The sequence below is a fragment of the Dysidea avara genome, chromosome 7 (genome assembly GCF_963678975.1).
Source record: "Dysidea avara chromosome 7, odDysAvar1.4, whole genome shotgun sequence".
In the NCBI taxonomy this organism is placed as follows: Eukaryota; Metazoa; Porifera; class Demospongiae; order Dictyoceratida; family Dysideidae; genus Dysidea; species Dysidea avara.
Window position 1 is genome coordinate 26,647,584 of NC_089278.1, and position 13,440 is coordinate 26,661,023.

At 35.8% G+C, this 13,440-nt stretch overlaps 1 protein-coding gene across 3 annotated transcripts; it reads left to right on the forward strand.

Annotated features, from left to right (window-relative positions):
- The first annotated feature begins 1,307 nt into the window (after positions 1–1,307).
- Positions 1,308–6,845, forward strand: LOC136261520 (uncharacterized). 3 transcript variants are annotated; one of them, XM_066055532.1, is made up of 8 exons: positions 1,308–1,375; positions 3,593–3,899; positions 4,134–4,368; positions 4,527–4,633; positions 4,784–5,123; positions 5,179–5,525; positions 6,117–6,182; positions 6,530–6,845. In XM_066055532.1, the coding sequence occupies exons 2-8, from the start codon at positions 3,704–3,706 to the stop codon at positions 6,649–6,651; spliced, it is 1,413 nt and encodes a 470-aa protein (XP_065911604.1). In that variant the 5' UTR covers positions 1,308–1,375; positions 3,593–3,703; the 3' UTR covers positions 6,652–6,845. The 3 variants fall into 3 exon arrangements, with proteins under 3 accessions (XP_065911604.1, XP_065911602.1, XP_065911603.1); XM_066055530.1 differs by lacking the exon at positions 1,308–1,375 and adding an exon at positions 1,915–2,110; XM_066055531.1 differs by lacking the exon at positions 1,308–1,375 and adding an exon at positions 1,915–2,110 and having other exon boundaries at positions 4,134–4,322; positions 4,511–4,633.
- Positions 6,846–13,440: the final 6,595 nt, after the last annotated feature.

A 13,440-nucleotide genomic window follows, 5' to 3' on the forward strand; every position in this document is an offset into this window, starting at 1 on the left:
ACTGTTGTTCTCTCATCATTTAGAAGACTGCATGAGCATGGGGTGTTATTCGCCCCATGGGTGCATTGACATGCCGTCCGTCCAGTAATAATAAATAAATAAATAAGTATATCATTGTAATTGTTAAGCAATAGTAATAATTGTTGTAGCACTTTACTGAATTATTGTTTACAATAACTAGTATATAATTTCACTCTAGTACAACAATTAATAACGACAACAATAATAATTCTAAAGTCTACTTTGTGACATTAGGAAAATCAATGCACTGGTAATGAATTTAACAAAAAAATCCCCTCTACATGCTTAAGAGAGGACAATCTACTGCCTCACATTCCAAGATAGTTATATGACTTCAAAATCCACTAAGATCCTTGTGCTACATTTCTAAAAGTTCAAAGTTTAGACACTTCATGAACAACTTTCATGCATTATGTGTGAGACACACATTCATTTGGTAGTTATTGCATGCATGGTTTCCATTTAATGCATTGCAATTCACACATTAAATGATGCTCAGATAGCTCAAAACTGAGCTAGGAATAGAGAGAAATGACAAATAGTCTAATGTGTGCCAAATCATAAAATATTGTGATTTTTATAGTCTTTTGAAAAGGGATCTCACTCTTAAGAAAACAATTTAAATCTCACTTATTTTCACCACCTTGGATGTCACTTTACAAGTTGAGGTCTCTGAAAGAGTGCATGTAGCTACCTGCAATTTTATATGGTATGCAAGGATTAGTTTATAGAAAATAAGTAGCACTAATTACATACCGGCATCAGTGTTGAACTCTGCTCTGGTTTCAAATTACAATAATTAATTTTTTAGAACCCTGCAATATGGCTATAGAAACTAAAATACCAACGATTTACAATAACAACACACATGACCTAGAAGTAGCTATAGCCATAAAAAGCATTGTTGCTAGATGCTGAATGTATATATAGATCTAGAAAGATTGAAGACCAAGATGATATAAACTATCACTACCAGATACAGTACATGAAATTGCCATGAAAATAACCATGAAATACCCATGAAAATAACCTATGGTTTATCCCACAAATTTTAACATTTTATGGGTACTGCACCCATGAAATCTCTGCAACGCCATGAAAGTACCATGATAATCTGATCTGGAAATGCATTTCATGGCCCATGAAACAACCCATGGTATACCATGAATTGAGTCAATTGACTTTCATGGAACATTTCATGGGGGGAGATTTAACATTTTATGAAAAAACCATAAATGTTTCATGGCACACTTCTCTGGTAGTGAGAAGATAAAATACCCTGGGCGGCTGTCAACTCACCTTCCGTTAATGATTTCAAGAGGAACATAGATAATTACTACTATCACTTGACTCAGTACGATTTGTTTATTTAGTATTGTATGATTTTGAATACTAGTTAGTTGTGTAAAGAGCAGGACTCACAGGCATTTGCCCTTTTCACCTGTATGATTATTATTATTATAAAATTACTGTGCATGGAATTAAAAGTTGATGATACTTGTCCATGCAATAATATGTAGCTAGCTACAACTGACCTGTGTCAATATGCAAAGGATTACCTTGTAAAAAATTTAGTTGGTGTAAACCGGTTTTGTGTGTTTGTTTTTTTTTTGTAAACATTTCCATATTTGGCTGCCAATATAGTAAGTGGTTCCGCCACAGGTTGATAAGTTAGTTATCACTGCAAGTGATCAACTGCATGGAGGTAAGTGATCAGTAAGCTGGAAGTAAAGCCTATGTACAAAAGAAAGGAGGAATGGTGGCGTTTCCCACATTGCTCGGTCACGGAAGCATCGTTACGTAATATTATACGCACATCCTTGCGTTATATTATTCAACTACATGCACGCGCCGGTAGCGTTAGCTATAAAATCTCAGATAGCTGTCAATTGAGAAACATTTACTCTATCTGATTGCGAGTGCAGTTGTATTGGCTAAACTGTCTATGGCATTTTCAACATCATTGTCAGTCAGTTCATCCGTCTCTACTTCGCCCGAGTCTTCGCCAGCAAGTCTGCCGCTGAAGCACTTTGCTTATGCTGTGCGATGTGGCACAGTGTATTATCCTAAAAGGACATTTTTCCGATCAGTACGTTTACCTGTATGTATAGCTATTTGATGTACGTGTTGCACTATCATACGTATAATGGCACTATATAGCTAGAATTTGTGTAGCTACGTATATATACTGAGCTAACTATAGGCGCATGCCGGCAGAACTCGTGTGTGAAATTGTCATTGTGCAAGGATCTATAGATATTGTATTAGCCGTATATATTTATCAGTAGCTATTATAGCTACAATATGCAGTATATAGCTAGCTAGCTACTTGTCTTGTGACAGAGGTACAGGCGGTGTACAGATGAGTAAATAGGTCTGATAGTCGTAGTACGTTGCGCACTAGGTAAAGGTCTGGGAGGAAGATATACAAAAAGGAAAGAAAATAACAACTGAGAGACTTAACAGCTAACTTTGAAGTTGACATGCAGAGAAGTGTAAAGTGTTCACTGCATGGCAGCGACTGCTGCAAGGACAAAGGTAGCTAATGGGGTTTTTCTGTGCATGGGTCTGTATAGAAGCAAAGTTATGCATGCATAAATGCATGCTCCCAAAAATATAGCTTAACTTTCCCTCATGATGATTTGAACTGAATTAAAACTCTTGTTTATGAGTTGTGTTATGAGTGGTAACCGAGGTGGTAACTAACTAATTCCGGCACTGATTGCATAGCCAGACAACAAATTCTGACAAATTAAAATTTTCTTTCCTTATAAGCTTGTTCAGTGCATGGTGGAAGCCACTTGATTTAACCTTGGCATGCATTGTTGTAGAAGGATATGTAGACAAGGATGTTAAAACTATTAGTATGGGAGATTTAATTATTATATTGTTTAATGTATAAAACTCAATCAGTGAGTATACCCGTACATAAAATAAAGTTAGCTAAGACAGATTTAAATGATTATTAAGCAAGTCAAATGATGAAGCTTGGACAATGTTATCATCAAGTTGATTCCATAATTTGATTGTAAATGGAAAGAAGGAGTTTTTATATTCATATCTACTTTTGTTTGTAGCTGTAGAAATCTGTTTGATAGATATTTAATACTGAAACTGAACATGATGTCAGAGAGCTCAAAGATATAGCTATATAATACATCAATATAGAAGTTGTCACAAGCTTACCAAGTCTATAGTTTTGTGATCAGAAACATGCAGTGTCGGTGGTATATACATGCATCTCTGGAGGTTGCTCATGATATCTCTCATTAAATAAGGGCACCAACTGGGAGAACATGCATGAGCTGGGATCTGCATGACTATATGAAATATGTATAATACAGTTGGACTTTATTCAGTTTGAGAGGTGATATAAGCTTTGCTGAGAATGGTACAACTTTCCATTCCAGATTAGTACAAAGTGCAACCCCATGATCTTTGTGTGATAATTTGGTAGTGATCAAGTTCCCACATATAATAAACATTATTATACAGTTACATAGCTATCTCTAAAGCACACAAACAATATAATATATGCTAGTATGTTGAATAACATCTGGTTCTATTGCAGACTTATCATCCATGGTACTGTGAACTTCGTCGAGAGAGTAATTTCTTTCCACGACAACTGGTCCTGTATGAGGCATCCCAACAGAAAACACGTCGCCACTCTGAGAAAGATATGCAATTTATTCCCCTTGACAATGTGCTAACAGTTGCATTGTCAGATGCCATTTGCTTGAGAGGAAAATGCATGTTTACAATTGTCACTTCAAGCAAGCAGTATTTCATAGGTGTAGATAGTTTACGGGAAGCCTCTGATTGGGTAGATATAATCAACAAAGAAGTCTTTGGACCTCCAATACCTGGAGTTGTATGTAAGTTTACTATAATCAATTATAGTAATAGAACAGTTTATTAAAGCATTTGGATTATTCTGCTGCAAGTATATAGCAATGGTGTACCTATTTAAAACCTTAAATACTGAAAATAGTTAGGAAATCACAAAGTGATTGATTTGATCACTAATTCCAAATTTTCACATCACTTTCTCATAGCCATTTAAGTTAACACCATATATATCTTATATGTTGTGTGTATAATGTTTACAGATGAGTACAGAGTTGCAATATGTGTTAACAAGAGAAGAGGATCACGCTGCAACAGCTACATTTTGAAGCTGTATGATGATAAAGTAAAACTCTTCACAGCTAATGGAAGGATTGCACTAAATTATTCATTTGATATAAAAGACATCTGCAAGATTGACTTTCAACCCACAAAAAAGCCGAGTGATGGAAGTAAGAAAGGAGTTCTAAAATTTTCAATAAAGAACTCTCAGACAATGTAAACATACTTCATTTCATGCATAGTAACTGCTTGGTCTGTTGCATGTAAACTGCCAAACTTTGCATGTTTCATTTTTGTATGTAATATTTACATACAATCATCATCATTTGTGCACATATTGTTTTTATTATATATGTAGGTCATTATATATGTAGGTATCGGAAAAAAGAAATTTTGTCTATACAAGCAAAGAGCACCATAGACCTCATTAAGGCTATTTACCACAGAAAGAAACTACTTTCAGGAAGCTCTAATTCAGAAGGTAGGTTATTATTCAACTGACATATGCATGCATTCAGAATACCATAGCTAATAAATGTTACATGTACATGTTTAGCACTGACATGTATGACCTAGTAATATATACTCAGTGATCTATTGTATTTTAAATTGCATCCTTGGTTTTGTTTAGATGACATAATTCCACGAGCATTTTCACTGGATTTGCTTTCCAGTGAACAAAGACCCAAGATAGTTTCCCTTGACAAAAAGAAGCCTCAGTCTTTTGAACCAAGAAAAAGATGTCTCACACAGTCTTGGTCAGTTGTTGATGGTGAATCTACACTAAACGAAAATTGCAAATCTGACCAGTATTATGAGACTTTATCCAACCAGTCTAAACCAATAATATCTGGTTGGAAAAAAATGCTAACTCATCAGGAAAAAATTCTTAATTTCAGAAAGACAAATAAAGCTGATCTGCAGGAACAGAAGTCAAAATTATCAGATAGTCATCGTAAACTGTCAACAAGGTATATATACTATACGTCACGTTTATGCAAATAATTTCATTGTTATAAAATGCAGTGATGTGAATGATCCTTCAATAAAAGAACATCCAGTACCGCATGTGACAGTAGACTTCACGGCACTACATTCTAACAGTCCCATCTGTAATCAGCTACCTGTTCAGACACATGATGATGAGCTCCATAGACATATTTCTTTACCAGCATTTACTCATGATACAAACTTACAAAGGTACTTGAGCATTACAGATCTGTCCAGTTTACCACTACTAAAGAGTGATCATAATTTAACTCACTTGTCTGATCTCCTTGTACAGCACAAGGCAGTGACAACACCTAATTCAACAGATGATGAAAGTCTAACAAGTCCATTTGAAACACTGTGGGAAACCAGACAAAGAATGGGTGAGTTAGTTTAACTTCTATGGTCACATCAAGACTAAACAGTTGGCATAAAAAATCAATATCACTTTTTCATTTTGCAACCCTATTAAGTAGAAAATAAAACAATGGTCTAAACTAAATTGATTGATGAACTCTTTCGTAAGAGGATTAACCTAGCTACAATATTTAATCAAACACCAAATACTGGATTATATTACCCAACTACGTACTAGTCCCGCTATGCCAGCATAGTGTGTAACAAAGGCAGAGTTGGTAACACATATCATAATAAGCTATAAGTAAGAACATCACATTAGCTCTTTTTCCTATCTCCAATCCCCAGGCCAACCAGTCTAGCTATATATATGCAATTGTTGTAAATTACTCACATCCTACAAGGGCTAATTGGTAAAGAATGTATGGCTCACCTAAGCAGCAAACATGCAGATGCATGCATTCTTCTCTTGTTTTGATAGCTAGCTTAAAACACCACCCACATATAAAAAGCTGTGTCTACCTGTGCATAATATATATTATTATGATTATAGGCATATGAACCTCACAAAATAAAATCTATGCATGCATATGTGATTAAATTTTGTTTATTTACAGCAAGTTTAAAATCTACATCAAGTGAAGATGGATATGTGATTGAAAGCATTGAGCACTATCTCACAAGTAAGAATATAACATGATCTATATATAGATTGTCCATCAGGCTATACATATACATGTACATATGTGACCAGGCCTGCGAAAACAGGGCATGTGGGCACAAACTACACCCCATCACACAACAGGTCATATCTCAGTACTGGAAAAGAATATTTGTATCCTATAACTTGCAGCAGAAAGCCAATTAAATGCTTACTAAGAGTGGAAATTTGCAGTACAATAGCATGATGGTATAAAAAGATATGAGTGATGGAAGCTTGAAAAAGTAGGCAAAAATTGTGTGCCCACATGCCCTATTATCGCAGGCCCAGTCACATATATGCATTACATGTATAATTCTACTTTTATAGTTCTTTCTGGTGATCCTGTTGTTCCTGATGATCATAATACTTACGTACATGTTGATAAATGTGACGACAATGTTTACGATGAACTACTACCTGATAATGTGTATTCTACAATAAAGTCTTAGTGATATCACATCTTGCAATTGATCATTTGATGACTACTGTACTCATGACATTTGACAAGTGTACAATTTGTATTACGTACTACTACTACATGTTACTACTACTTTTCTGAACCCCCCACAGTACTACTACTACCACGTACATTTTAAACTACATAACTGTGTTGTATACTTGAGTAATATGCATAATGTTTATTTCCCAGCTGCTGTGTTATTGTTATAATTGTTTGATTTCAGTAGTATATCACAGTATAATTATTATTGTTTATTTGACTGTTTTATTAGGGTAATTGCTCTAATAGGGTATCTCAAGCTTTCTGCCAAATACGTACAACACTATAAACCCTCTGAAATTTAATTTGCTGCTGATTTTAACAGTTTGTTAGAGAAGCTACTGTAACTGAATATTTGCCTGACTACTGTATTAGGGTAACTGTTCTATTAGAGCATCTTGATCACATAATGATACTGTACCCAGGCCTATGTGGCCTCATTGGGTCCAGGGAAAATGCATGCTTCAGTCCCCTCTCCCTGTCAGCAGCCCTGATTGTCAATATCCTATTCTTGATAAGGTTGCTAAGACAAAATCTACTTTAATCAATGGAACCTACTTTTGTTTGTAGCATCAAGGTAGCTTCTCAAATATTGAGCTTTCACTAAAATGTTATGGGATTGGTGACACCTGAAAGGTTTAGTGAGATCTGACAATATCGAGGTATTGAATGATGTTGGTTTGTAATTTCTTTAGCCTAATCTTAACACATGTCATTAGCTAGGTTAAGGTATCTTCAATCATACGTGATTTGTCAATTGATATTGTGTAACAGAATAATGGATGACCTAGGTACAGTTCAGTTGTTATACCAGGCACAACAGTCAAAAGTGACCACTGCTTGAGTCCTGAATCTTATGTTTCTGGTCATCAGCCCCTTCAAAAGTAGCTGCTACAGAACTATACGTATATATGTATTATCATGTGTAGTACTCCACACGTTTGATCCATACCTTAAACTTCTGAGGGATCTGTACAGGCACACAAGACATGCCAATGTACAAGACTAGAACAAATAACTAATCAACTCACTCCTGCAAAAAAATCCTATTTAATGACTAACCAGCATTTAAAATAGTGTGATAAAGTTGACCTGCATAATTTACTTAGTTAAGAAAATGAACGAATCTCCTTATGACTATATATACTCTGATAGAGTAGACTACATTCTTCTGACTACTCTGATAGAGTATAGTATTACATTTGGTCATGTAACAATGTAAGTAGCTGGTGTCATTAGGTTTACAGATAAATTAATGCACCTGGGTTTGTGTGGTAATACTCGTGATGCAGTGTATGCCTCTCATAGCTGTATCATTTCTAAATAAAAAAAATAATTAAAGCATTGAAAATAAGTCCCTTAATGTAAAATTTCAACCAGATGTGTGGGTGGGTGAATTCACAGTGTTTTGTGAATATAAAAAGCTATATCTTTGCAATCAAACATGATACTGACTTGAAACAAAAACCAAACTGTTTCATAGCGCAAGACCTTAGCAAGTTTTAACAATTTTCCCAAGGTAAATAAAACAAAAAGAACTATTTTCAGTACAATACTGGCCTAAAAAGTGACCAAAAATCAAATCACTAAGTTTCATACTTTTATCATCAAAAGCACATTTTTCACATTCACAAATCTGCTGTTACTGTATAGTTACTACACATGTTACAAGGCAATACATTAATGCAACCAAATGAATAGGGAATGACCACAAATGTACTAATACCAAATTCTCGGCTGTGCTGAAATCACATAACAACTGTAGCATGGCATGTGACAGTACAACATGCAGATCATATGTTTTAGTGGTTATGCACAAAAGGCTTTAATTTCCCACACAATTTAGGCAACTATCTGGTCAATTTGATTTGCCAAGATATCATGACTGTACCTATGACTGTACATAGACGGTGGAGACGGGGGGGCCAGGGGGCCCATGGTCCCCCCACTTTTATGGGACACCGTTTGCAAGTAACGATCGAGATATTCTAATAGAACAGTCAGGATCTGGATACTCTAATATAGCTTAGCTACGTATGTGTAATAATTGGTGGAGAGCAGCTATTGTCAGCAGACTGTAACCTTTTTTTTTGGTCTTCAACTTACAGCTAGCCTGGCCCCCTCACTCTTTGGCCTGCTCCACCACCCCTGTGACTGTATACAACAAAAATTCTTATCATACCATAAATATCAGCATGATTCGCATAATCATAATGACTAACTTATGATGGCATCTTATTCATGTAGATCAGAAAGAAAAAGATCCTCAGAGCACTTAACCGTGGTATAGCTATATCCTATAGATTAAGTTCTGAAAATTGATTGTTGCATTTCATTATTAAATTACTAATCCCATGCACAGACAATAAGTTAATTTATAAGGAAATATCCTTAATTGTGATGCATGTGGTATGGCACAGTTGTCATATGTATTCATCAACAACAGAAATCTGAGAAGATTCCTGATGTATAGCTTGTCACCTAAACTCGAAATTCTCAGTATGTGCTAATAACTAGGAGCATCATGCTGAGAAGGGAATCCTCATGCTAATTCTTCTGTGTTAGTGATCTCTATAGTACTGAAGTTCTTAACTTTAGGACAACCCAGAGGTTTTGCTCCAGTTTGCAGAGGATGGTCAGAGGTAAAACTGTATGGAAAAGTTTTGAAGGCCCAGAAGGCTTTTTCTATTGAGCTCTTAATTGAAGGGTTCGTAAATGATTGTGTGAGCCAACCTGTATTAATAAGTGCAGAAAGTTTGTTAACTCAATAATTCACTGCATGTCCAAACACTTCCAATTCTGACTAGGTGTTAACAATGTATGCTAATGTGGGTTACATTTCAATAGTGTGGATGACATGAGTAGTTTTGACACCAGTGTTAAAATACTTTAATTTTTATAGAGATATTTTGTAATTATTTGCATATTAGTTGTGTTTCCTTTATGCACTTCTGAGGAATCAACATACTCATACCATTCCTATTAGATATACTTCACTTCACTGCACTATTCTTATCTTTTTGCTACCTTTTGTCCTGCCAAACTGGTGTTTCTGCTGTGTCCCAAGTCCCTACAAGTTCAACTTATACAGAAACCCTTCATCCTATGCTCCTGGCGCATGTGTAAGTATATTACTGCTGCCAATAAGTTACTGCAATTTTAAGACTATAATATATCATGCAGATTCCTACAGATTACAGAAATTATGAAAGCTAAGCAAGCAGATTTTTATCAGTATGTGGTGAATTTGTGTTGTGTTTAGCTACATAGTTTCCTGTTACTGTGTGCTTGTGTTGTACTTTTTTTGCTTCTTTACTTGTGTGGTTATTATTGCTGCGTATTGTTTTTATATTTTTTGTACACTCTTGTATGGAAGAATGGTTATATGCCAAATATTTGAGCTAAAATCAATCAATCAGTCATTGTAATACCACCAGCATCATGGTCAGCAAAACATCGATGGTTCAGAGAAGGCAAACCAGGTTTATATCTAGTAACTATAAAAGGAATGCAAGCTATATAATTATAGTGTTACAGAAATGATGAAAAACATCAGATCAGTGGTCTACTTTGAAACAAAGAAGAGATAGTTAACTTGCTCTTGTTTTCAAGATAGTTAGCTAATAATCTAGTCTATGTCAACATGTACCGCTGAAATACTACACCAACAATCTAATAACTTGAGAGGGCACTCCAGAAAATTTAGACAAACGTCTACTACTGTGGGCACTCACAGTATGTATATCCTATTTTCCAACAACCATCAAAGTGAATAAGTTAGACAATGAGCCCATTTCTATACCTGATGTAGAACAATTTGTTCCATCTCTTACAGATCATCTGATGCTTCTGGCCTTAAAAATGGTCCTAGGGACTTCTAGTTGTCCCTACTATTGTTTGTTTCAGCACACTTGCATCTTGTACTGGGGGTGATAGGCAAGGGCATTCTATCTAGCCCAGGAAAAAAAATCTAAGACAGGACAGATTGGACAGACATAAGCTGGACAGATTCTAATACAGTATTATCTTACATGTATGACAATACTCTGTAAGTTGAGTTCTGTACATTAATATACTCTACATGTTTAGCTACACTGCTCATGGCTAAACTATTAGAAATATAGTGAACATGATAGTTGCAAGAATGAAATATGTGACCTGATCTTGGAAAACCTACCATTTTGGCACATTGATCAATTTTCTGTTTTATATTATAGCTTAAATGAGGTACTGGGTGGTCATCTACTTATCTTGTGTTAAAATTTTATTTTTAAGCATTCCTGAGATAGCTATGGCCAATTTACTGTCCTGTACATTACAAAATAAGTAATGCATTGAGTACTGAGAGTGATTGGGGGTGACAAATGGCGACAAATTTTTTCCCGGGCTAGATGGAATGCCCTTACCATCATTCCCAGCACTGGCTGTCAAGCTGGATAACACCAGTGACTATTAAGAACAAATCACTTTGTTTACAAATAATTCCATTCCTATCATCTATACCTTACAAGAAGGTTTAATTGCTTTATCCAAATGTACAAAAACATTAATTTAAAAAATAAAATAAAAATTGTTGAAATAGCTAATTAATTTTTTTCATTTGAGTTTTCCCAAAAATATTGCATGTGCCCAAAAGGTAGGTTTTCCGATATCCAGTCACATATACGGAAATAGCCTCGGAAATAGCTACATTAAAGGCTTTACAGCACAAATACTGAAAGTCTGTAGGATACCTGGTCCTGCATTGTTGACGGATCTGTCACGCTGCAAGTGGTCCCCCGCCCCAAGTGGTCCGGCCGGACCAACTACCGCGCCTCAAGTAGTCCGGCCGGACCATGTAAAGTTGCTGCAGATGGTCCGGCCTGCTGCAGATGGTCCCCCCCCCCCCCCCCAAAAGAAATCTTCACTATCAGCTTCTCAGTCAGTGCTAGCTCAACGTATTGATCAAAACGCACTGCCCTCCACGGAATATGAGTCCTGAAGCAGTGAAGCGAAATTTGAGTAATGCGTGACCTATTCTTAAACATATAATTCTGAACATTGCATTTGTACGTGGTTCTTAATTTGTGTAACGCCTTGTGGGCACCAGTGTCCCTTTCGATCCCCTTTCAAAAATACTAACAAAGCATACTCTAATAGAGCAGTCAGTCAAATCATGGTCAAATAGAGCAGTCACCACTATGATATAGCTTAGTGTCATGTAGTCATCCACATGCAGTTGTCAGCATGCAGTATGTGACAGGATAACACTAAGATGCATATCCAGAAGAGGCTACAATAAAGCTTTTGGGAATCTTCACCACTTCAGAGTAACTTGCAATGCTCAATTTACCATCTCCACTTTCCAGAGGCCATGACACATCACCCGAACAGCTGGCTATAGTTTTCTCAGTTCTATAATGAAACATGATTTAATCTCTATACTGTAATTTAGGCTGGAGTATGGGTTAGACAGCTGTTCTACCAATGGTGAAAATCATTAATTTACTTGGATATAGTCTTGGACAGTGACCGGGAACTACTAGCTGACAACCCTTGCACATTTCATTTTTTATGCCCATGTAGTAGATGTTCCAACACATCCTGCCCCCTTTAATGTAACTCTTTAAGTATAAGTAATGTAATTTTTATAAGTAATGTAGCTAAACGGTAAGTATAAATTTTTGATTTTTAATGGCCGGTAGCCTTGAGCTAGCGGACCATCAGTACTGTACCCTGAAGATTTTATTAATTGTACATCTTATTCTATACTAGTATGCAGTACTGTAAAGTAATAATCAATCAATCAAGCTGCATGTTTCACGCCTCATACGCAGCTTCAATAGTTATAGACAATAATTTTTTGAACATGTCAGCATGTACTAAAATGTCAGTTTCGTCAAAAATGCTATATACAGACAGGCTATAGCTGAAGAGTTCTATTCTAGTCTTAATGTGTAAACTTTACACTCTCCATTAATGATACTAGAACTAATGCAGTTTGGCGACCTTAAGTGGTTCTTACAAGCCAATAAGTTAGTAACACGTAATAGTTTAATTGAATCACTGCACACAATGGTTTTATTGTTCTATACTGGCCATATCGTATACCTTATTTGCTTGGTTAAACACTGCAACATTTATTACCTCTGTTTCAAAAATCAGTGTAGTGGCTATTCAAACTTGACCACCTCTTGATGTTCAAAAACAATGTTTAAATTTTGAGTACCATGGGCTGGCTTTTTGAGCACTGCTCAAAAGCATAATAGGCTATTTTCAAAGCATAATCGTGTGAAAATTTACCCATATATATATATATATGTGTATGTGTGTAATTCCTGGAGACTTAATGACTACAATATAAGCTCATCGTGGACTGCATTATAGTGTTGTGCATGAGATCAGTGAAGGCATATATTACTGTACTTGTATGAAAATCCAGCTCCTAATTTAATCATGCCTCTTGTCAACGATATGAGATTACCTTTCCAAGAACCTGCGTTTACGTGATGTGGATTATACTTTTCATCATCATTTAGATAGCACTATAGCTATAATGCGTTGATGTGGGTACATTATATGCTCAGGCATCACAGCCGATAACCTCCAGTATAGCCTCTTGCTCTGCCTGTGGATTGTGCCAGTCAACTTCAATACTATGAACACTAATAGTTAGCTACTAATAATAGTAACACTAATAATAGTATCAGCTAACGTTTTGGTGCTATGTCATTTTATCTTGTCAGCATTAAGCTGCAAG